Raw genomic sequence first — 26,613 nt, 5'->3', positions numbered from 1 at the left:
TGCGGAATAAGGGGGCGAATTTCAAAAAAAAAATTCTCTCCCTTCAACTGGGAATCACATTCCCTATTTAGAAAATCATATTTTCAATGATCATTCTTGAACCATAAACTGAACCAGATCTGAACCAAAAGGAGTAGTAGAGAATTATACCTGATATGGAGAAATAGTGTCCCCCAACGAAGGTATTCACGCCCAAGGAAGGATCCAAAGACTGCTCCCACTGAAGATGGTGCGATGTAGGATGGAGCAGAATCAACAGTGTTCTTCTCCAAGAACTCTATCATTCGCAAGAATCAACAGGATGGCACGTTAGCACTACTTCCTATCAATTATTTCTCAAAGAACTGATGTCAAGATCAAATCTTGATTTCTCCCACAACTGGAGATTGAACTGGTAGACAGGGGCGGTAGGAACAGGGAGGCGACAAGAAAGAATTCTACAGGGATGCTTAATTCATTCTTCTGTGATTTCAGCACTCAAGAGGATCTGATTATGTGTCTTCTAAAGGCTGCCGCCCCCTCCTTTTGTTAACATAAAGATCAGCTCCTAATCCAATTAGGAACTGCTTATCCAAATCATATTTGGATCAGCCCTCTCTTTAGGTGATAAGGATAAACCCTTATCTTATCTGCAGATTAGATTAGTTTTCTCCTAATCTCATTAGGAGGTTTTTAGATCTGAATCACATTCAGGTCTGGAATCTCTGAGTGGATAGGGTCAAGACCCTATCCTATCTGCTAATCCATCTCAAATTTCTCTCCTTTAATTAACTAATTAAATAGCCCAGTTCGAAATGGGATTTAGGCCCATTAAGCTTATGTACTCAGTTAACCTTCCTAACTACTGCCTAGTTGAGCTTCCTTGTATGGCATGGGACCCAAGCATTGATCTACACATCAGCAAAATGGGTTCGGCCCAGCCTTTGTCACAAGACCTGGCCGAATACACTGTTATGGACAGTGCACCCCCTAAAACCCATCAAATAGGCTCTATGGGCCCAACACTTACCCTAAGTGGTCCCTGGGCCAAGCCACCTTGTAACACCCAGGGACTGTGGGCAGATGCAAGAGTAGCCTCTCAGGTATTATCCTCAATGGTCTTACACTTAATCCCTCAGCGCATAATGATCATACATTGCATGACAAGAGAGAACCTCTCCCTCGACTGCAAGGGACAGTGTTGCACTCTCTACTTATATGGATCCCGAGAATTAATACCTTTCACAAATATTTTAGGAACCATAATGTATATATACTATTATATCTCATATAAAATATATTTTGCAAAACAAATCTCAACGATTGAAATCAGCCGCCGGCAGTCTTGGTTTCCATCAGTGAGAGTGCATCCTCGATCATTACCTTTGTCCAACAAAGGGGCTGATCCTGTCACTATGATCACCCACTCAGATGAATTCTCAGACTGTCCCAACATACCCAGGTTTTGACCCCCGCTAAGGATCTCACTGATTGGTACATCAAAGGCAGCCCAATCTGACACCTAGTGCAGTATCATAATCGAGTCTAGGGTTCGGGTGTAACTTTTCAGTTTTTCCCATCAATCTCCAAGGTCTAGGGCAATACTGGAAATCTGGTTCAGTTCATAGATTTAATTAATCCTACATTGTATGTGCCTAGGGTCTCACCCTAGCAGCTGAGACAGGCCACCCCAACCGACTTGGTGGCACCACAGTGTCAGCCTTATCAGGATAGGTCTCCCCAGACCGACCCACTGGCTGTGAACATTCTAAACTTACACGAGTCTCATTAAGTGTTCAGTTTAAGGGTATTATACAGAAATATACCAAGGGAACATGAATCAAATATGCACTTTTATTCATTTACAATAAACTCATAAAGTACATCATTCTGATTGAAGTTAAGGGCATACAAAACTGTCCAACATTTGATACCGCGCAATGCGTGCGCACGCGTGTGTGCGACGCAATAAGGCGCTTTAGAGGCCCACTTTGCTCGCACCCACGTGGCTTGTGAAGGGTGACTTTGGTTTTGGTGTGATGTTAACCGTTGATCACCATTGGTTAGATCAATGATCGATCGGGTGTGATCAAGAGGCACAATTCAAAGTTAATAGTCATTAACTATTAACTACTTTTTAAATAGCCACAATGTTTGAAATTGTGACTGTTCAATGTGCCTTCTCTAAACTAGCACCTACATTTTCTTCATACTTCTTCATATACTATTTAAGGGGCATGAATCGGATTTCAAAACACACATTTTCGAATTCCACTTTCTCTCTCTCAGTCTGGTCTGCTACAGTCTCACAGAAGGTTTCTCTGGAGATTCTTCAACATTGTTGGTTGGAAATTCTCGCCCAAGGATCTGTTGTATCCTGGAAACGAATTTGCCTGTAACCCAACAGCAAACTCGGTGAAACTGAGTGGGGGCAAATAATGTTCTAAAAACAGTGTCTTCAAATGCACCTTAGAGCTTCTCCTCCAAAGTTACAGTGACCCCATTTTCCAACAAAGGGGTCGAAGAGGAATGGACAGAAATTGAAAGGAAATCGGTGGGTTCTAGTGAGTTAGGTTGGGGTCAAAGGGTATTTTTGTCAGTCGGAACCTATTGTAGCCAATAGACCCATGGAAGTTTTCCAGTCCAAGAAGAAGAGCCGGTGAGGGCCAAGGTCTAGAAGACCACATTATCGTGGCGTTACCTTTTACAGGAAAACAATAATCTAGCCGCACCTCTTTCCCCTTACACAGTCGCATTAATTAGAGGGAAGGAGAACAAAGTTTGGCAATACGTTGTTTAATGGGGTGAAAGCATAGTGTCTAGGTTGTTTAATCATAAAATTTGTAAAAATTAAGGGAACACAGTCACAGTTCCTGCTCGGCTCGAGACAAAGAGTGCCCATCACCAGCTTTTGAGTTTCATTGCGGAGTTAACATTATCTAATTAACTCATTGATCTTAAACATCTAAATCGGGCAATGCCGCTCGCGGCTCAGCACGATGGTCCATGGGTTGTGTCAGGCCTGGTATGATTATGCGGATCGTATTGGGCCTAGCACGACCTTTATATATTTTATATATATTATATTTATAAAATATTATATAAATTATAATTATATAATAATATATAATATATAATATATTAATAAAATAAATATATATTTTTTTAATTTTATTATACTAATTTATTTATTTATTATATATAAGCAATTGTATACACAAAATTCATATAAAATTAAAATTTTAAGTTTTTTGTCAATTTTTTTAAATAAATAGCTTTGGTTCGATGCACGGCCCAACCAAACCCAAGGCTCGGCCCACGGGCCAGCCTGACCTGTCGCACAGCATAGGCTCGCACGGGCCTGGGCCATGGGCCATGCTGAGCTAACCCCCAAATTTATCATCGGGGAGGGTAGCATAGCCCGTAACGGCCCATGGACCAGGATAGCATGGCCCGCACTTTGCACGGACCGCCCACGGGCCAACCTAGCACGGCCCACTTTACACCTCTAAATCTCTAATTGATCTCAAAAAGCTTGCCATCTTTGGATATATACGTGATTGCAGAAGAAAAGTGTTGAATGATGGTTTTGGTCCTCCTCCATATAGCCTAGTCTTTCTTGGGTAGTCGGTTTGAGCATCAACCCAACTCAATGAAGGGTCCAGTTTGGGCTTTGGAGATGGAATCGTGTGGTCATTCTGAATTTCTGATTCTTGTGGCTATGGCTCAACGTCGAAGAGCTGCAGCATAATCTACATTGATGAACAGGAGATAGGGTAGGAGTAAAGCATGGTGTCACATGTTACAGTTATAACAATCTGAACTATGGAGGTTTTGGGAGATGTCTCAAATATGGTTTTGGGTTTTGGAGGTTGTAATTGTTGTATTTGGAAAATATTGGAAATCATGAGTTTTTCATCAGTTGGGTTTTATTTTGAAAATTTGGTGAATAGTGAAGGGCAAATTTGATATTTCATTTTTTCCATAATTAGTATTTACCGGCATGTCAATTGTTAAAAACTTAAAGGTATTTTAAGATAATATGTAAACAGTAAGGATACAATTTGTCAATTTTGTGAACAGTAGGAGTAGTTTAAGAGATTTACCCTTAAATTTATAGGGAAATGTTTCCAATGTGCAACTAGATTAATTCATGCTTTGAGAGTATATATACAGAGTTTTTGTTTGCAAGGAATCCCATTATATGGCCTATACCATTAGCTTCACACAATTGTCTAGTTACTTCTAAGTTCTTCCTCTATTAATATCCAAAGTGCAATGGTTGATGCTCAAAGATAGCAGTTGCAATCCTCTGTTTCTTTAAGCTCTATTTGGGAATGATGCAAATAAAGTGTAAATGCAAATATGCAGAGTGTAAAGTAGTTCATGTAAATGCAAAATTAGGTTAGTTTTGCACTAACAAATTTATCTTCTTACAGACAGACTTTTAGTTATAATGGATGCAAACATGAATTATCCCAATAAAATATATACCTTTTTTAACAAAAGCCCACATTGAATGCAAATTTAATTCATTTTTATGGATGTATATTTACATCTCATTTTAAATGTAAATATGCATTGAAAAATATATTTTCTGTCATTTCCCAGTGCATAATAATATTCTTTCCAAATACCAGTAAAACTGAACCAGAGTATATATTTATTGTGAACTAGGGTTTATACTCCATTTGCATTGTTTCCAAACGAAGCCTCAAGCTTTACCTAATTGACTAGAATTCTGCTTAAATGGGAATATATGATCAAGACCATCCGGTTGCGTGTTAGGAATACCTTCATACATGTATGTTAAATTTATGGAGAGATATTTCTTAATAAACGATTCGATTCCCATGTTTACATAATGTATGCATAATTTTTTACTTGCAACCGTGAAAAGGAGGTCGTGATACTGGAGTGGGTGTCGTCAAGATTTGAGAAGCCAATGATTTTTAGAGAGGGAAAAGTCGATAAGAATAACCACGTACGAGACCATCTTACATTCTTGTGCAAATAATTAAAATAATATAGGTTTTATTTGACTTGGGAGACACATGTAATTCAAATAAGTAATGTTTGTCTATGAACATTCAACTAAAAATTAAAAATAAAATGATCATTAAGATCAGCATTTTATAAATATTACTGAAATTAATGATTATTTCAAATAAAATGATTACTGATTATTTATGTAATTTACAAAAAAAAGGTAAATTACAAAGAGTCTCCCTGTACTATGGGGTTTATGACAAAGATCTCCCTGTACTTTGTTTTGCGACAAAGACCCTCCTGTACTATGACCATGAGACAAAGACCCCCTTGACCGTTAAGTCAGATGACGGAATGCATCAAATTACCAAAATACCCCACTAATTTTTTTTTCTATTTTCTTTTTTTTTTTGCCATTTTTCTCTTAAAACCTATTTAACCTATTATTTTCCCTTTCTTCTCTTCTTTTCCTCTCCCTCACCGTCTTCTCTCATTCTTTCTCTCTTCCAACTCTTCAAAATGAATGGACGGAGGAAACTCATTTAAATTCTCTACCCTGCACAATCACCTGTTAGACCCAAAAAGTCTCTTGTCAGACCTAGAAAGTCACCTACTAGACCCAACTCTCCCAACTCTCATTCTTCTCTTCTTCTTTTCTGATTTCTTGTTGTAAGAGATCTGATTTTGGTCCTAACTTTGAAACTATGTAGGTTTTAAATTCTCTGCCCTGCCACATAATTACCAAGCAAAAGAAAACGGGGAAGAAGGAAAAGGTAGAGGAGGAGAGTGGCAAGAGCATAAGAGTACATGATGAAGATGAAATTACTCATCCCTCTCAACATGGACACTTTTCTTAGTGTGATTAAGCCTACATTTGAACATTCCAGGGGGATCTTTGTAATTTACCCAAAAAAAACTTTAAAATCAAGTTGGGCATTATATAGACTTACAAATAGAAACTATTGAGCATAGTAGAACAATGGAAGTTCGATTGAAGATCGTTTGCTTTAAAAGCATTCACTGCTTTTAATCAATACATCTCCAAAACTAATTAAAATTTGCAAAAAAGAAAAGATTGACAACAACTTGAAAACACAAAACCACAACAACAACCAGAATTAAGTCCACGAAGCAAAATCAATATTGTCAACATAGCCAATAAGCATCTTGAGCTTGCTCCCTCCCTCAAAAACAAGGTTAGCATGCATCTCAACAGTCATGGCATCGGCCACCTGTCTGAGCTTCCCAATTGGCATCACACACTTCTCTTCAAATTCCTTCAGTATGGCCATCGCCCGGGCCCAACGACCTAAGCATTGCATCCGATGACACACGATAACCATTGCCGCTGCACATACAGTCATAGCACAAATCACCATGGCTCCAACTGCCACCTTCTCCTTCCCATTAGATAAAAATAAAATCTCAATATTATCATCCCTTTTCAATTCCACCAAGAGAAAGAAAAATGCATCTCCATCAACAACAAATCTGAGATCACTGTCTTTGGGGTTCCTTTTTCTCAGTGTGTGAAAATTTCTAAGAGACAATGTTGTTTCCTCCACTCCAGCCATGGCTACCGATAGCTAGCTCCGCTTGAGAAGGCATTGACCTTAGCCATTGGCTGAAAGAAGAGCTGAGCATCGATTCAATCGTGGTGCGAGCTTCTTCAACTGATCCATCACTCTTCAGATGACTAGCTATTCACCCACTCTCTCTCTCTCTCTCCATATAAAAATTGAAGAAAACCTTGTCAAACGCTTCTATTCCTTCACAATTCACACTCTTTGGCTGGCCATAAGATCCCTTCCAATGGCTACAACCTTTTGATTTCATGCTTCTCTTCTCGTCTCCCTCATCCTCATTACCACCCCATCTTAGTGCCCCTCGTTCGCATCGCCTTCGAACCCCAATTTCGAATCGAAGGCCGACAACAGTGACTCTGACACTACCAAGTACTGGTGTGCAGAGAAGAACAACGCCGAAGATTCAACTTTGCAGACGGCGTTGGATTGGGCTTGCGGAGTGGGAGGCGCCAATTGCAGGGCTTTATAGCAAGGTGGTCCCTATTACAATCCCTAGGATGTCCAATCTATGGCCTCCTATGCCTTCAACGATTACGCCCTCAAGAATGGCTTGTCCAACACTACCTGCAATTTCGACAATAGTGCCACCATCATCACTCTCACAAAGCAGTATCTCTGCAGACGATGCATCTTTCGCGTTCCAATAGGAAACCATCCTTGGCATCCATTGCTTTTGAGCGGAGCAGAGAGAGCTTCTAGAGATAATTATGAATCTGCCCAGGAAAGGAGCTCGAGGTCACTCTCCGGATCATCTTCATCTACTATGATGAGGTTTCTGTTTGAGTTATTAAGGACAGCAAATATATTAAATATGGCAATTATCGAGCTGCTTTGGAGAGGAAGCTAGCGTTGCAGCTGGAGCAGGCGACGTTGTACACTTAATAAGGGTAGTATGGGGATTAAAAAATATTGTAATGGCAGACTTAAATGAAAAATTAACGGAAGGGGGTATTTGTCTCACAGTCATAGTATAGGGGTCTTTGTCGCAAAACAAAATACAGGGGGTCTTTGTCACAGACCCCATAGTATAGGGGGTCTTTATAATTTACCCAAAAATATTATTTACAAAAATATTTAAGAATCTAAAGTTAGTTTTTCTTTGTATAAGTAATAATAAAAAATAACTGATTTAGTAATTGAAATATTATAGCTACATATGATTGCATTTGGATCTTCTACATTCTCATATGTTTTTCTTTAAAATTAGTTATATCACTATAATTATCAATTAAAAATTTAATTTAATAAATATAAGATATTAATGAATTTATCAATATTTCGAACCTTAATGTTGATTGAGGCTGATTAAGACCAAATCAGATATACTGACATAATGACATTCAAAATTGGGTTTAATTTTTGGTAATTTCAGAAGGTTGGGTCAGGTTTCACATCAAAGACTTTCGGCATTTCTGGTATGATGTCTTATTATTGTTCTTTTTGGAACACAATATAGTAAGTATGTTGATATCCGTCAGAATATTTATTTACCATTGGATATGATACAACAGCACCTCACATCTGTCTTTCCTTCTATCAACAACCAAGGTAAGAACAATATTGATGTTCTGGTGTAGTGTTCTCTCTCTCCCTCTCTCTTTCTTTTTCTCTCTCTCATTCTCATCTCTCTGAGGTCAAAAGCTAATGCAGAAATAGACTGGCATGGAGAGACTGAGATGTGGCACTCTAAAGTGTGAAGTCTTTTATCTTGCGAGGAAACCATTTCAGTTCACAGTTATAATCGCAGATCTCTGTTTCAGAGGATGATTGAGTTTCATTTTGCAAGGAAACCATTGTTTGGATTTCGTATTGGAAATGGCGATTTTCACTTGGAGATGTTGAATCCCAGTTCCGATTTGCAGAGAACAGTTACCACCGCAAACAGGGGCGCACCGGTCTCTACTTGAAACAAAAATGGGTTTGATAATCCACCATTGTTTTCTATATCAATTCAAATGCCCAATATGAGCGCCTCTTTGCATTATTGGTTATCAAACGAAATGAACGCAAATGGGTCTAATAATCCAGTCCCCATTTGCATTTTCTTAAACTGGTACGTGATTCATTTTCATCAGACATATTTGCATTTACACCACTATCAAATAGAGACATGCCATTTACCAGGGTGTGGCCGAATGGAGATCACATCTCTACGTTGCATCACAGCACATCCCCGCCATGTATTGGAACATCTCCCAATGATAACATTATCGATACCGGTATTATTATTGGGATATATTTCCAATACACAACGGAAATGTACTGTGAGGCAGTGATATGAACTCAGCCGAATCACTCCCTCCAATCTTTTTCGTGCAGTTATTATTTTTTAAATTGTCTCTTAATTTTTCTATTTTGACTTGTAATCTCATACTTGTTGAATAAGAATAAGAACGCGTTATAGCTCTGATTTGTGTGCAGTGCCTCCCACCCCGCCCCGTGGATGCCTTTAAAGTTAAATAATGATGATCAGTTGTAATGGAAGAGTAGAGTTGGGATCAGCTACCAACACATAGGTGCCAACAATTAATGTTCCAACCAGCCATTGCAGCCTTATATCAGAAACATTTCTTCATAAATGGAAAGGCTGTGTTTGGTTGGGGTGCAAATTTATTTATATTTTTATAAATGTATGGGAGTGTAAATGTAAAAAATGCAAATTCTTGTTTAATTTTATTTTGGATATTACTTTATTTTGCTTTATGTCTTAATTTACTTTATCTGTATTACAAATAAATAAAATAAACTAAAACTTAAAATAAAAATATATTAAAATTTACACTCAAATCATTTGCACTGCTATGGTTTTGCATCAATGCAAATTTATTTGCATTGCAACCAAACACAGCTTAAGGGAGATGTTCCCAATGTGAAGCTGCAGTGATCTGTTGGGACAGGATTGGGAGTGTTCTATTGGCATGGTAGCAGATCCCTATCCGTATGGACTTATTGATGGGCAAATAGAATGAAAACAGCTCAGTAGATATTTTTAAGCCATTAGCATAGAGTAGTAGATCTGTTTAAATGGAGAAGGTATGAAGGGATTTACTCAGAGTGTTTCTCATATCGACCTCAGAGCACATCCCACCATGCATTGGAAACATCTGTCCATGAACAAAACCATGGTGTGCCTATTATGCAGAAATTATATTATTCAATGACGCATGCAATGTGGCATGCCTATTGATTGCCACATATCTTCCTCATTTCAAATGCCTAATGGAAATCAAAACATTAGGCTCAATGGAAAGTTATTCCCATTAGTGAATTAGTTTTAGGCTGCATTTGGCATTCCTTATTTTAAGGACTTATCTTATTTGCAGTTAAAATGTCCCAATAAACATGGAATTTTTAACTGCAAAAAAGAGTCAAATCCTTAAAATAAGGAATGACAAATGCAACCTTAATGCTTCCACGACAAAGGATCAATTGACCTTCGCTTAAATTTCAGATGAGTAAGGCGAAAAATAAATAAATAAATAAAACTCAGATGAGCTTCCATGAACGAGGACCTCAAGATCAGTAATTGGCTCAAATAGAGATAGGAGGGCCTCCAATTGCATTACTAGATGCCATGTGGAACCCAATTCACTGATGTAACATCAGCCTATGGCCCTATGCGTGAGTTATCCCTGCCAAAAACTAAAGTGGTCGCCCAATTCACAGCAACATAAAACCTGTTCCTCCAGCTAACAACACGTGTTAGATAAGCAGAACGCCACATCATCCAGCTTAGAAAACCTGCAAGGGAAATTCCGTTTGCATCCTGACAAACCAAAAGGAAATTGAAGCATGAGAATGATGAGAATTAGCATTTAAATGTGGCTAGCAAGTTAAAACAAAAAACTAGTCTAAACAAAATGATGAGTTATCACCAATGTGATTCGTTTTACTTGTATAACGCATTTTCCTACTCCAAATAGCTCCTGTGTGTTCCAACAAGAATTGAATCAAGATACTAAGCTCTAATCCCATCTCATTTAAAATTCAGATGCACGATGGACAGAAATCTCCCAAATTCCTTTCTGGTATTATGAATTGGGATCATACTCTAGCTGAGACGAGTTAACTCAATTGAACTACGAGAATTAGTTCTGAAGATTGGTACAAAGGCACGGAATCCAGATTGAGTTTTGGACTTGTATTTTCTGAATCCATAAGTGGCATTCCTATGTCTTTCTAGCCTGCTCTTGACTTATATTCTCTCCATATGCTACTTTTTTAGTATATCCATACCTTAACAAACTGTGAGGCATATATGGAAGCATATAAAAAAAGGCAAGAAATTACCTTAGATTGGCGCAAATCAACTAATGCTTTGTACCGTCCAACAGACGCCATACTCCCAAGGTGCTTGTAAACAAAAGGCTCACCAAGGGGAATGTCTTTTGAACAGAAAGCCTTGCCACCATTCTGTTGCCCAATCCTGTTAATCAACTCTACCAAAAATTTGCCTTCTCTTTCTGCAACCTGTTAAAAGAATTGAATTGTTTATATGATGAGAAATGAAGAAAAAGTTATTGAACCAAGGTAATGAAAGAGGTCACATTGAGTTATCTCTTCGTTTCAGTTACAAGGTATTTGTAATCCTTAAATACATTGATTTAAACAGCAAAAGAAAATAAATATGGCTGATAGGAAAATATACAGGGATACTTTACCTGAGCTAAAGCTGGAAGTACTTGCTTCCCTGTCTGTTCCAAGAAACCAGCACAATCCCCTAAAGCATATACATCTTGCACCGAAGGAACACGAAACCATTCATCAACACCTATCCTGTATCATTACAATCATAACTAATATGATCTGTAGTAGATATTGGAAGAAAACATGACTAACATTTGAACAGAACAATGTACCTTCCACCAGGCGACTTGGGAAGATCAAGTGATTTTACAAATCCTGATGGGCCAACACCTGTAGACCAGACAAGTAGGCCATATGGGACATCAGTTCCATCGCTGAGAACTATCTTCTTGTCTTGAACTTCTTTCACAACACCCCGCGTAAGCCGAACCCCAGACTGATACATGTTTCAAAAATCCTGGATAATTATTCAACCATTGTGGCAGAAAGAAGAATAAGAAAAGAAGATTCCGTTGAATTCATAAATACAACTGCAATCACCTTCGTCAAGTGCTTTATTGCATATTGTCGTAATCCTATATCAAATGACGACAAGATTTCATTTGCCTGACCAAACGAGAACAAGAAAAATTTTAGGTACTTAGATATCTTCCTCTCAAATCCCATGGAAAGAGACATAAAAAGAAAAACAATATAAATAAGAAATAGAAATGTATAGTACCTCTATTAGGGTAACCTTGATATCATCCTTAACATGAGAATACCGCTCATAAACGTCTTTTATAATAAAATCACTCAATTCTCCACTGAACTCCACCCCAGTAGGGCCACCTCCAATAATAACACAGTGTAATAGGCGCTTCTTTTCTTCCTCTGATATGCCTATGAGATGGATAGAACCGGCATTACAAGTCTACAGGGAAAAGAGCCCTAGTTCTAAGTAATTAAGACAAACAGTCACTGCTTATGCATCCGTCAAGCAGATTTAGGACCAGAACTAGCTATTTCCTCTATATCAGATTAAGATGTGTCATCATGCCCACATACATGGGGGACAAAAAAAGTCCACATGTAAAAATGTAGATAGAAAGAACAGAGAAGTAATCAAATTATCAAAACAAGAAAGAAGCTTACCTTTTCAACCATAAGAAATACACAGGGCAACACTTAATGACCAAGAAAAGTTGGTTAAGTAGCTTGCATTCAATACAATGATTTGGTTTAGCACTGGTCTTCACCATTTAACTTGTTTATTCGCTATAGAGTTCATTATGGAGAAAACAATGGCATTATTATCTCATCCTTTGACAATTAAAGGGAAAGGCTCACTATCTTCAACTTTAAAGATCTTGGATTGCCTAAACTCCTAGATACATGATCAAATTGGATTATTGAAGCTAAAGGCTTTTATAGGTTTAGACAATCCTGTAAAGATAATCAACCATTTGGGCTGCAACTTGAGCAGGCCTAACCTGAGTGTGACATAATCCAACCCAGCCCATTTTTTCCGGGCTTAGGTTCAAATTTTTTAGGCTTCAATCTGGGCTTGGGCATGAAAACTCAGGCCTAGCAAAATCTTAGGCGGGCTAGGGTTGAAGGCATCAAGTAGACCAAGCCTTTTCTAAGTCCAACCCGAGTTTTCTTTTGCTCGATTTCATTGAAGTGAAATGCTAAAAATATGATATAAATTACAAATGTAATGTCAAAATACTCATCTAAAAGGATCTGAACCTTAAATTCATTACCCAAGTTGCACTCCTAATATTTAGAAACCCTTCAATTAGAAGTTCATAGGATAACTTGCCCAAACACTGAGAGAATTGGTAAAGTTGCTAATAGTTTATGAGTGAAAAACAAAGAAAATGTATAAGAATGGCCCTACCCTTTTTCTCTGGATTACCTTCCTTAATTCCTTTCGACCTGTTACTATGCTTCAAAAGAAGAATCAACATTTCCCTGCTTCATTAAGGAGATTGAACTGCTATACATAGCCTAATTGGACCAAACTGGGCAAGAACTTTTGTTGGTTTGGACTAATTCAGTACTCTACATTATTGTTGAGATCTACGCAAATTATTAAACCTACTCTCATGGTTGGGTTTGTCCTTTACCGTTATAGCGGGTTCTTGTCTCTGTAAAAGAAACTTCTTGGTTACATCATCAAGTAGCTATGGGTATCAATTAAGCTTTTTAACATAATAAACCCATTTTCTTGTCCTATGTTTTACTTCTCCCTTCTTCCTACGTACGTGTTTTTGCCACATTAACAAAAAAAAAATACAAATTAAGTTATGAAAATTAAGGGGTTCCAGAAAATTACAGTGAAGAATCATTAAGAAAACATGGCTAACCTGGATTTTCAGAGAGCATCAGATTCAAAAGAAGCTTCCTTCGTATTTCTTGTGCATGATTTACTTCCCGAAGGAAAAATGCATGTTCCTTCACTCCCTTAATATTGAAAGTCAGCGGGTCAGCACCAGTAGCAATGACTAGCTTGTCATATGCAACTTTAAATCTGTAAGGCTCATGAGGTAGTCCAACACTTCCAGCTGTTTCACAGTGTACCTAATTCAAGCGATAAGTAGTGTTACACAACTTTCTGATTATTATATCTTCAAACAGAATGATAAAACAGAGAAAAGTTCTATTCCTGTTTCAACAGTTATCCATTCCACATCCACATTAAGGAATCCTTCTATAACTTTTTAACAAGGTCTAAATATAGTTTTATTTGGATTAAATCATACTTCCGAGGTTTGTAGTATTTTCATAATTCATATACTGGTTTCTTTCTCTTATTTTCTTTTTTGCGAGGGTTCAATTAACACACAAGGCAGTAGAACTGCTTTAAACTCTTGAAGACCTAAAAACCTCAATTCTTCCACATGCTTCTTTTCTTCTTTTTCTAGGACAAGAACAAAGGCTCCAGCCCTTTTTCCTCTTATTTTCCAAGTTTTTCTTTCCTTTTCTAGGATATTTTTCTTCTTCTTCATAAATATGCTGATTTTCTATGTTTTGATATGCACTGCATACATATTTGATGAAGAGTATTGCCAATTACCAGTAAGATGATATTTGCTATTTTCTAGTTAGAAAATTAGCCTAAGAATCAGGTTTCATTTTTTTATAATAAAATCTCTCTCTAGGCAACTAGGCACTCTCCTGTAGCCTAGTTTCTCCTCGGCACCTTTACAATTACGGAGTTAATCCCTGTATACGACTGAAGATGTCTCAAAGCAGCAGTAGGCAGGGTTCTTAAACCCTGGTGTTAGGTTGTGAAATACGAAGCTTTTGTATCTATTAACTTATAACCTTGTCTCTACGCGTAGGAAACGTGCTGGTACAAGCCAATTGATGTTGGCATCTATTGTGAGCATGCGTGCATTTTCCCACAGGGCTGTGGTTATGCAGTATATGCTCTTAATCCAAGTAAAAGAAACAGAGGAATGGAGGAACTTACTTCATGTTTATCAGTATTGATTCCTATGCAAGAAGCCAAGTAGAAATATGAATTAGGACATGTTGCTAAAGAAGATTGAATTCGACTGACAGGCTCAGAAATCGAACGGAATTCCAGGGTTCCGACACAAGTAGAAGCAAGCAGAGGAGTAAACACCATATGATTCCTTGGCGATATGCAAACAGCATCATATATCTTGGTGTCAAGTCCCTTGAGAAAGCGGCAGGCAGCCCACCCCGTGCCCAAAACAACGACTCTTGGCTTTTCACCGGGCTTAGTAGCTTCAAGTCCTGGTAACTTTTCATAATAATCCTCTGAATCTAAATCTTCTAAAATATTCTCAGGTGAAGGAAATTGGTATTTTGGAGTAGTCCTTATTCCTCTGCTTCCAAAGACTAAAATATATATATTTCCAATCCCAGAAAGGTACTTGAGATTGCTACTGCCTGTAATGCTGCTAACTGATGAAAAGTAACGCCTGCTTGTGGATACTCCCTCACTGAGAATACCCGTCTCAGTCATGTAGTTGCTAATGGCTCTTCCTGACTGCTTCAAATTGTTCCGTGCAAACCTTGACAATGCCATGTTGAAGACTGGTAGACCGGGAGAAGGAGAACCTAATGCTCCTTTTTAATCCTTTGTCTTCAAATAACAATGCTGAGCACCTGTAAAACAAAAAAATAAATGCTGAGCTGATCCAATCTTTAAATTGGCCTGATAGAGGGAACAGAGAAGTGAGAAATGCATACAATATGTACCGGCTACGTAACCTATCAAGAGTAAATACGCCAGTGATACGATCACCTGGGCCCTACATCCTATGTGTAGGGATCACTACCGTGTTTAATCTTGATTGACTACGTACCATTGTATACGTCTTTGTTTCTAACAAATCCGGCCGGAGTGATGCAATATTGTAAACAGCAGAGAACAACAAAAGCAGTCTGGTAAGGAGATGAGGAGTCCTGGCAAGAAAACGAAATCCAACGGAGCTTGGTTGGTTCGCCAGCGCACCATAGATGACAACACTCGGAATCTTCAGGAAGGAGATGGAAGAAGATTCGATCTATTGACAGTTTGACGATGCAAATGCACACTCTCGTATAGTCTTAACGATTGTAATGGGATATGTAAAAAGACCAGAATATATGTACCTGCATTTGCACGTGATATATCTCTAAGACAACTATTTACAATTCATAGACTAGACAGTTTTGAACAATTATAAGTGGCCAGTTTTTTTACTGTAATAAGTCGGCATTTTTTGAAGTGAAAGTAAAGGACATATATGTCATTTTTATGCCCGTTATATATTGCTTAAATAAGGGGTAAAAATATTTAATGAAAAGTCTAGAAAATGAGGTTATTCGCTCTTTTATTAGTAACTAGTAATTAAGCACATGCGTTGCACGTGATAAAATTTTCTTTATATTAATTATTGAATTTTATATATATCATAGTTAAGATAGAAATTGAAAATTAACAAAAGTAACAATATGATTAAATAATTTAAATATTTATTATTCAATTATGACATAATGGGTTTCTTTGAAAAGTTGGATCATGACCCACCATTTAGATAAGAGAAAATAGTTTGGATTTTGAATTAGTTTTAAATTAGGGAAAATTATAGTCAGAGTTGATTATGCAGTTAAAATTAGGTTACAAGTTGGTCCATAAACCAACAAAACTTTGACAACTGGCTCTATATTTCAAATTATAAAATCTCTCACGATGTCATCAGATGTCATCAGAGGATTCTTAGTTCATGTTGGACACACCAAAAAGATTATACTGAAATTGCCCTTTAATGTTGGGTGATTAGAAAATAAAAAAGGGTTTTGCTCTCTCTCAATCTCCCTCACACTCTCTCACTCACAGTCATCTTTATCACAGTCATCTTTATCTGCTCAATGATAATGTAATTTGGAAATAAATAAAAATGGTTTTTGGTTTCTACATTTCGTTCTCTATATCAATTTCTCTCATTCTCTCTTTCTACCTATCATTCCCCCTCAACCTTTCTCATTCTTTTTCTTGATCATTCTCTCATTTTCCCTTATTTTCTATCATTCTCCTACTCCCTCTCTTGTTTTTTTTTCTTACACACTTATATGGTATTACACAGATCGTGTAAAAGAACATGAGACCAACTTGATATGGTTCAAAAATCATTACACCAATTTGATAAAAAATCATAAGAAACCCTTGGTTATGAAATTTTCAATAATTGGAGAACGATAGAGATTGAGGGAGAATGAGACATTGACCGAGAGGGAGAGTGAGGGAGAAGAATGAGAAAAATTGAGGGAGAATAATAGAGAGAACGGTTATGATTTAGCTACAAACTAAAGCTAAGAGTGAGAGAGATAGAGGGAGCGAGATATTGAGAGATGACTATGAGAGTGTGAGAGAAGGAAGAGAGTGAGAGAAAATGAAAACCTATTTTCGGTATAGGTTTTTTGTTGTATCCAACATGGATTAAGAGTCATATGTTGGCAACAGCCACATAAGACTCCAATGACATGGCATGGGATTTTATAATTTGAAATATAGAATTAGTTGTTAGAGTTTTGTTGGTTTCTAGACCAACCTTCCACTTAATTTTAAATGTACAATTGACTTTGACTATAATTTTCCCTTTAAATTATATATTTTATTTACATTATATAAAATATTTTTCTACTTATCACACTTAATTTTTGTTTGTCTATGGTATCATTTGACTCAAACCACTAACCCACCATCAAAAAATAAAAATTGTTTGATTTCTAAGTTGACATTAAATTTTGTATTGCATTTTCATCATTGATAAAAATATTTCTTATGTATAAAACTTATTTTTGTTCAATATGATAAATGCACATTATTAGAGATGTACCTAATATTTTATTTTTTTATAAACATACACCATTAGATGTGTGCCAAAAATTTTCTCTATCTTTTTTTTTTTATGTTTGTGATTCTTTGTATTTTTTATTATTAAAAATATTATTATTTGACTATGACATCATTTAATTTCTAGGTAGATTTTGAATTTCACATTCCATTTTCATCATTAATAAAAAAACTTTTTTATGTTTCATAGTTATTTATTTTAATTTTTATTATTTAATTATGACATTATTTATTAATCCATTTGACCCCAAATGGTCGAATTGCTTGCCCACCACCGGGAGGGAAGAAAATGGTTTTGTTTTCAAATTACTTTTTAGAATATTTATTTCTATACTACCAAAATTAATATTGTGTATTTAATTACAAGAATTTAATGATAAGAAAAATATATCTTAAATATAGGATTTAATGAGAAAGTGAATAGAAAAATAGTTTTATTTTCAATTTGTTTTAAATTTTACATTCCATTTCCATCATTAATAAAAATATTTCTTATTTATCATACTTATTATTGTTTAATATGTATGCTGAAAATGTTCATAATTTTTTAATTTCTATTTTTTTCATTTTATCTATTTTTTTTATTTTTTTATTTAATCGTGACAACATGGATTAACCCATTTGACCCCAAATGATTTAATTCCTTACCACCACCTATATGAAAACACTATTTTTGTTAGGTAGATTTTAAAAGTATAAGCTTTTATGTTATTGGAATTATTAATTTATTAAGTATGGATGTAATTAATAGAACTTAACGATGAGAAGAAACAAAAATTACTTAAATATATGATTCAATAGACATGAATGCAAGTTAATAACTTAAATGCTGGATTTAATGAGAGAGAATTGAATGCATTTAATATCTTTAGATTTTTTTTTTCAACTTATTTAATATCAAGAACTGATTATCCTATTTGCCCTCATTTTTTTAGCAACAAATTTAAATATAGAGGGGTAAATTTTGTCCTTGAAAAAATTCAGAAATATTCTTAAGGCTATTGGTGCTTTTAAAAGTAGTATAGAAATAGAAGATAGAGAATTAAATTAAAAAATCAAGTTAGGTGGACATGTGGTAAACGTTCGAGGAGATTAACCTACTATTTGAGAAATAAAATAACGTTCTTTACAGATAATGATCAACTGGTTAGGATCATCAAGAATTCAATAAGTCAATTAATCTTCAAACTAAAGGTGGCTGTTCCTGTTAGAAGATTTCCCATCGATTTTTTTCAGAGAAAATGCAACTAGACTGTCGAGAATTTTTGAAGTCCTATCTCTCTGTCTATCTACCTATCCATCTTGACGTCTAATTGAACATATGACATATAACGAAGAGATGGACAGGAAAAATAATCAAACCATCTGCCGTATAAGAGATGAAAGAATTGATATGACACCTCCCGATACACAGACGAGAACAGAATTTCAGATATTGACTGCAACCAAGCAGAAAACAAACAGACATTACAATTAGAAAAGATCAGAAGAATTTGAGTATTTAACACCTCCATGGTCTTGACTCGCGAGTATCAAAAGAGATATATTCCTAGGACAAGGCACGAGTATAGGAACGAACTTGCATTAAACATCACTAGATTGAGTTTACTATAGTGAACTTCAAGCAATGAAAACCAATGGGAAACATAAACAAGTAAAAGACATTCATCTATGTGCAGAACAGAAGAAGTCCCATAGATGTTGAGAAATGAGAATTACAGAACAAGAAATCTCAACATAATTTTAATCTACGATAGAAGCAGTTGAACAAAAAAAAAGACATAAATCTACTCTGATACTGAAGCAAACCAAATAAAATGTGAAACGCCAGAAAAAACAAAATGTTGAAGAAAGAGCAAGGAAAGAGCAGAGAGCAAAAGTTATGCTAGTAAGTTTGCTAAAAGTAGAAATCCTTGGACAAATGTTCCTCAGCATATACAAGATCTGGATCTCAGAGGAATAGATCAATAAAACAGTTCATCATAATTAGCTTAACCTCCGTTATAATCTAAAATATGAACATCACAAGCTCAAACAATCAGCAAATAAACGATAAAGAAATTATCATATACATTCAAACAAATCTGAAAGCTACTTAATCAACCTGCTATCCGTTTTACACTCGCTGGAAGACCAGAAGATACAGAGAGAGAATCTTCGAATGCTTACACGAAATAATGACCTGAGAAAGAAATGGTGAAGAAGCAATCTGATCGTCCAACTAAAGCTTGGGGACCAAGAAGATTGCCTTCTTTAATAACCGATCTCTTTTTTATAGGCAACTCTAGATTCTAGCATTGTATGTTAAATGATATTTCTTGGGTAAATTAGAGATTATCACCTGTACTTTGGTGTAGCGGTAATTACCCCTAAACTTCCATTCCCAATAAAGAGCCCCCCCTTAACTTTCAGATTCCAATAAAGACCCTCTCTATCAGTATTTTCTCATTTAACTTTGAAAAATTTCTCATTTGATTGTTTAAATTTTTCTAAATTTTCAAATTACCCTATTTTCAACGATTTTCTAGCATTTATTTTTTATTTACATTTATTACTGGTTTAATTGATATTATTTGTCTCTTTCATTCGTTACAATTCCATGTTTTCATAGATTTTTCTTGCTTATTTTTAGTTGCAATTTCCATTTCACATAAGTTTCTCAAGAGGGAGTCTTTATTAGAATCTGAAAGTTCAAGGGCCTTTGTCGCAAATGAAAATTTAGGTGTAATTGCCACTACGCCTGAAATACAGGGTAATAATCTATAATTGTCCTAATTTTACGAGTTGGTAGATGGACTCAGCAGAGAGAACGAAACGCAAATTACAAGCAGTCCAATAAAGGAGGACGACAATGTAACGTGACAACGTGTAAGGCATGGTGTCAGCTTACCACTTTAGTTTTTATAATGGACGGTCCATCGTCTCCTCCATAATTTGGGTTTCCTTTTAGGGAAATTTAGAGTCAGTCCACCACAAAAAACACAGGATGGGGGAATGGTACACCTTTTCTCATAGGAAAAACTTGTGGTCCACCAAGGAGCCCGTATATGAAATAACCCAAATTTCCTACTCACTTGCACTACACTGCAGCCGCACATCTCACAATATAAGATGAGATGTATGACTGCAATTCAAGGTGTGTAAAGTGTCGGTAGAGACTCTACGGGTGTAAACGGATCGAACTTGAATCCGATTAAAAAATTTAATATCCGAATTTGATTCGATATTTATTGGATATCGAAAATTAATATTCGAATTTGAATTCAATTAAATATTTAAATATTTAATTTGATTTGAATTCGACTAATTAATTACTTTAGGTAATTAATAAATATATAAAATATATATTTAATTTACATAAAGTATATAAATTATTTATTATTATTATTATTATTATTATTATTATATAAAATATTTAAAAAATTATATATTATATATAAGAAATAAATAATTGTCAAATTTGGATATGTTTCAATCGAATCAAGTCATATTTGAATTCGATCTATTAGATATTCGAATAATCCAAATTCGATTCAATTATGTTGAATCTCGAATTCGAAATCGGATTTTCGAATACTATTGACCCACCTAGTAGAGAGTAGTGGGCAGAAAACCGATTTACATATGAAAACAATGTCAAATCCTTTACTTTGCCTTTTTTTTTGTGGTGATTGGACAGTTGGACCCTCCAGTAAATGTTAAATGTTTGCATTAAGAACTTAAGGCTCGTTTGGTTTCTGGAATACGGGTCTGGAATTTGAATTAGAATGGATAATTTCAATTCCAACTATTTAGTTAGGCAGAATCGAAATCTCATTCTCATTTATATTGAAATGACATTTCCTCATTTGAGGGTGTAGCCATTCTCTCACCCTCTTTTGGGAATGAAACCCATCCCAGTTTATTCCAATTTCTATTTGAACCAAACAAATTATAAGAATATGCTATTCTGATTCAATTCTGATTACAAACCAATGGACCATTAGTTTTTGAAAATGATTTGGGTACATTCCATTAAAATGAAAGGGGGCACACCCCTAATCACTATTCCAACCAAATGACTACTATATGTGTGGATTTTCTTACAAGGAGCGGTGGTTTCTTTGCCTTCTCACCAGTGATGTGCTGTAATCATTCTTATATTTTTAATAAAAATAAAAAGGAATGATTTAAAAGCCAAAACATTTTAAGGCCTCGTTTGAAATCATTTAGAAGAATTTATACTATTGTCCAAAAATATACATTTTTAACAAGTCAATGTTAGTGAGGAGAGTTTGTTATTATTTATTTATTCTTTGAAGAGAGCTCAAGCTTTCACATTTTTGTAGATTAAGAGTTTAAGTCAATGTTATTGAGCATAATCGAACTAATTCTTATATGCCATTTATTAAAACACCCCCTATAGTTTCATGGATTTATTAAAATCTACCTTGTAGTTTACGTTTTACTAAAACACCCCTTATAATTTGCAATCAATTTATTTAATCGAGCTTCCATTAAATGATAGTTGTGATCTTAATGTTCATTTGGATAAATTTAAACAAAAGAAAATAAGAATGAAAATGTACATTTTCCATTTAGTTTGGGTGATCATGTTACTACTTTCAGATGAAAAAACAAACACTTCCTAGTGAAATATCAATTAAGTAAATAGATTGTAAGCTACAGGGGGTTTTTTAATAAAGCGAAAACCATAGAATAGGTTTAATTAATTCTATGAAACTATAGGTGATATTCTAATAAATATCCTATTTTTTTAATTATAAAATTAGCCTTAACCAATTAGCCTACCCTATTGACTAATTTTTATATAACAAAAACACCCTTAAGTGATTGGATAGACACATTTATGTTCAAACGATGGAGTTGAATAGAGGCTCATCAATGTAATATTTTGAACCGTGTTTCGGATAAATCATGCCAAAATAAAAACCTTGTTCGTGAGGTCCCTTGTTTGTTGACAAGAAATTTAACAAAAATATCTATGAACTCCACCTCCACAAAGGTTGATTAGAAAGCAAGGTATTTAGTAGAAAGAAAAAAAAAAAAAAAAGGCATACCAAATCCTATATGGTTAATGTATTACATATATATCTATATGCAATTTATAATTCTATTTTAGTGATACTTGGCAAGGAAATATGGAACATAAAAACCCTATTCTTGATGAAACTGCTATATTAAAATTGGATTTTTGGCTCTAGCAATCCTTGAACATTGTAAAAAATCCATTTTTGACCCTAAAAGTACAAAGGGTTTAATGCTGCATTTTCACCATAATTGAGGGCGAAAATGGCCCTTCTGAATCTTTAAGATGAAAAATGTCATTTCGCAAAGTTCAAGGGTCATCAAAACTAAAAATTTCATTAAAATTTGGCACCGAATTTGTATCATACTAGTGTAAGACATGTCATTTTACGACCAGCATAAAACTCACAATAAATAACCACTTTATATAGCATAGATACGCAATGCCTTTGATCTTAATGGATTATCCAAAGGACATGATAAAGCAAGTCTACTTGAATGATAGGACAGAGCTGTAAATTATCATTCGAATATGGGTTCACGTAGGTCATTAAAAGGAGTTTTTACCTGTTTTGACTATACACCATTACTAGATTTTCAGAAATGTGTATAGTTTTGTTTTTGGAAACGAAAACTGCCATATTAATTTCCTTTTCAACAACTGCAAACAGAATAGGGGTGTTCATTTCAGTTAGTGATGGTTCCAGAATCATATGTGAGTATTGATTATACTGCTTTTGAAAGAAAATTTTGAGATTGATTTGTTGGTATTTCATATGTGAGTATTGATTATACGATTCATGAGTATTGATTATACTGCTTTTGAAAGAAAATTTTGAGATTGATTTGTTGGTATTTCATATGTGAGTATTGATTATGCGATTCATGAGAATTGATTATACTGCTTTTGAAAGAAAATTTGAGATTGATTTGTTAATATTTCATATGTGAGTATTGATTATGCGATTCATGAGAATTGATTTTACTGCTTTTGAAAGAAAATTTTGAGATTGATTTGTTGATATTTCATATGTGAGTATTGATTATGCGATTCATGAGTATTGATTTTACTTCTTTTGAAAGAAAATTTTGAGATTGATTTGTTGGTATTTCATATGTGAGTATTGATTATGTGATTCATGTATCGTATAGTCATTGAGTAGATTCCTGGAACTATACTGCATTTCATGCTCACATTAGCAAACCATGTTGTCTTTTCTTGGTAGAAATTAATGGTAGGCAAACAAAAGGCTAATTCCATCGTAGCGTGTTCATGAACCACATAAAACACTAACACCACCACAAACCAAACACTCCCTAACTCAACTTCCTTAGGTATCCATTGAGAAGAGATATGCATAGGCAGAACTAAAACGTCTATAATCCATCCACGCTACAAAGGACAATCGGGTTAAGGATGCACGTGAGGAGCTACTTAATTGGCCTTGATATTAAAGACTTGACTTTGACATCCAACGAATTCTGAGGAAACGAACGGATCACAGTCATATGATCAGGTTTTTGATGTATGACAAACTGTTTAGCTTTTAGGTGGCCATGACCTAACTACTTGTTAGGCATGTGCACAGATCGTGCTGTTATTATCAATCGCTAGTGAATGACGCCGTATTAAGATGGAGAAGTTAAGATATATATATATATATATATATATATATATATATATATATGAATAAATATTAATAATTTTTATTACTATTTATAAATTGACATTTTTAAGATATTTATATAATCTATGGGTCCATATAAATTGACCCTTATATGTCAATTATATGAGTCATTAAATTCAACTTAAACCGTTTATTACTTTAATTTAATCATTATTATTATTATTATTATTTTATTTTAGTATTTAATTTAATTTTTCTGTTATATAGTAATAATATTAACTAAATTTGTAATTATTTAAATGTTTACTTAAAATATTTTTTTCAACTGACTATAATTATTATCTAATAGATTTGCTAATTAATATTTTGCATTTAATAATAAACATTAATGATTTGGCTTAACAATTTTAATGACTATTAATAAATATTGATTCTTATTTAAGGTTTAATTACTATATTCGATAATTATTATGGGGCATGCTCTGAATAAACATTAATGATAATTGATGATTGTTATTTTGTTTTTTATTATTTACTTAATTCAGTAATTTTCAGCAAGAAATTATTTGATTTAATTTGAATTATTTTATTTTTTAATTATTTATAATAGATATTTAGGATAGTCTATTTATTTGATTTAAGGGACTTACCATGTTTTATCTAGACAATGACCCCATACTAAGTAAGGGGCAACTATAGTATCATTTAATTTGAAATTTACTATTTAGTAATAAAAAATCAATGTCCTGTTGAGCAACCCACCCCTGAAAAAGTATCAACAACTTGAAAATCATTAATCTATTTATAAAATAATAAAATTAGATGGATGTTTACAACAATATCACCAATATTGCTTAATATTTAGGGACATATGAATTGATAAAAAGCATTTAAATGATATCCATTCAAAGAGGCAAAGAACTGCTAAGAAAAACAATCCATGCCAAACAACATTCGTAGATGCATCCATCATCTGAAATAAGAGATGAAAAATATATGACTATAATCAAACCATCATGTATGGCTACAATCAACTGATCATTTAATCAGGATTCCAAAGTCCATCCAATAGAGGAAACATGAAGGAAAGGGGAATAATGGGACCATCATGTATGGCAACGCTTCTTTTGGCTGATCATGATTATGGATTTTAAGTCTAAGCTCCCCACAATGCGCGTAGATTGGTTAGAATTTATCTTTAGGAAAAAGGTAGGGAAACATGTATATAACATAATGGTATGTTTGAATTATGGGAATTGGGAGATAGAAATAGGAAATGTAGGTTGAAATTACAACTTTGGGCATATTGATATGTCAAATTTAAGTCAATTAGAACACTCATAGATTTTTAGTTCATTCATTTAGTAGCAATTTGAATATTTTTTTATTCCATGTCTTTATTGAGTTAATATACATTAATAATATATTAATAATTATGAAATCAATAATAATAATAATAAGTATATTATTATTACTATTATTTACTAATAATATATTCTTATTATGTGTGTATTGATTTTAAAATCAGTAATATTAAATTACTATTATTATTATTATTATAAAATAATTAATTTGTTATAATTATGATTTTAGTTAATTCTTGAAATAATATTTTTTTTATATTTCTTTTAGTTTAACAATAATGGATACTTGAAAGCTTATATTTTAACTTTAACCAAATGAAATATTTATTGGAGAATAATAATAGTATTAATTATAATTACTTATAATAACAATAACGTAAATAAGTAACACTAATTATATTTTTATAAAATCATTAATATGAATTAATATAAATATAAAATTATTTTATCCCATTTAATAATTAACATTATTAAAATACTTATTAATTATCATTAATTAATTAACATTCCGAAGTAATAATTATCATTGTTATAAGTAAGGATTTAATTATTATTAAGTAATTATAATCCATAATTAAATTTTATCAGGAATCATTATTATTAGTAATAATTAATTATAATTATTGATAATAATATAAATATATAATTATATTAAATAATATAAGTATTAATTATAATTACTGATAATAATAATATAATTAATTATTTCACATAAATGTATGATTTATAATTTCTGATAATAATTCTAGTATAAATAATTAACATTAAATATTTATTTTCAAAACAATTAATATGAGTTATTATAATTATAATATGATTATTTTCAAATTATTAATTACCATTATGAAAATCGTTATTAATTATCATTCTGAATTTATAATGAGAAATATTATCAGTAATTATTTAATATCAGTAATTAAGTATTAGCTGTGATTATTATAAGAAATTATTATCAGTAATTAATTAATATCAGTGAGTTATTATTATTAGTAATTAATAGCTGAAACTAATTAATTAGGAGTCGTTAATTATTATTAGCACTCATCTCTTTCAAAAAGTTGACTCATCATCATCGTCATCATCAATGTCAACAA

The 26,613-nt window shown here is 33.9% G+C and overlaps 1 protein-coding gene across 26 annotated transcripts; it reads right to left on the bottom strand.

The window, feature by feature from the left end:
• Nucleotides 1–10,030: 10,030 nt before the first annotated feature.
• Nucleotides 10,031–19,808, bottom strand: LOC148875753 (internal alternative NAD(P)H-ubiquinone oxidoreductase A2, mitochondrial-like). 26 transcript variants are annotated; one of them, XM_088965252.1, is made up of 11 exons: nucleotides 19,682–19,745; nucleotides 18,862–18,938; nucleotides 15,360–15,755; nucleotides 14,602–15,266; nucleotides 13,493–13,706; nucleotides 11,863–12,023; nucleotides 11,682–11,747; nucleotides 11,414–11,577; nucleotides 11,216–11,330; nucleotides 10,845–11,024; nucleotides 10,031–10,320 (listed from the first exon to the last, which is right to left on the bottom strand). In XM_088965252.1, the coding sequence occupies exons 4-11, from the start codon at nucleotides 15,184–15,186 to the stop codon at nucleotides 10,162–10,164; spliced, it is 1,644 nt and encodes a 547-aa protein (XP_088821378.1). In that variant the 5' UTR covers nucleotides 15,187–15,266; nucleotides 15,360–15,755; nucleotides 18,862–18,938; nucleotides 19,682–19,745; the 3' UTR covers nucleotides 10,031–10,161. The 26 variants fall into 26 exon arrangements, with proteins under 26 accessions (XP_088821378.1, XP_088821381.1, XP_088821372.1 ...); XM_088965255.1 differs by having other exon boundaries at nucleotides 15,372–15,755; XM_088965246.1 differs by having other exon boundaries at nucleotides 15,467–15,755.
• Between the last annotated feature and the right edge of the window lie 6,805 nt (nucleotides 19,809–26,613).

Source organism: Nelumbo lutea, chromosome 1 (assembly GCF_056320005.1).
Source record: "Nelumbo lutea isolate HS-2025 chromosome 1, American lotus-T2T, whole genome shotgun sequence".
Lineage (NCBI taxonomy): Eukaryota > Viridiplantae > Streptophyta > Magnoliopsida > Proteales > Nelumbonaceae > Nelumbo > Nelumbo lutea.
This window is presented reverse-complemented; position numbering and strand designations above follow the sequence as displayed.

Coding starts and splice junctions, on each gene's coding strand:
- LOC148875753 (XM_088965234.1), bottom strand. CDS start 15,186: ATGGCATTGTCAAGGTTTGCACGGAACAATTTGAAGCAGTCAGGAAGA. Junction 11,331..11,413: donor CCCAAGTCGCCTGGTGGAAG/GTACATTGTTCT, acceptor GTAATGATACAG/GATAGGTGTTGATGAATGGT. Junction 10,321..10,844: donor TTGATTTGCGCCAATCTAAG/GTAATTTCTTGC, acceptor TTGGTTTGTCAG/GATGCAAACGGAATTTCCCT.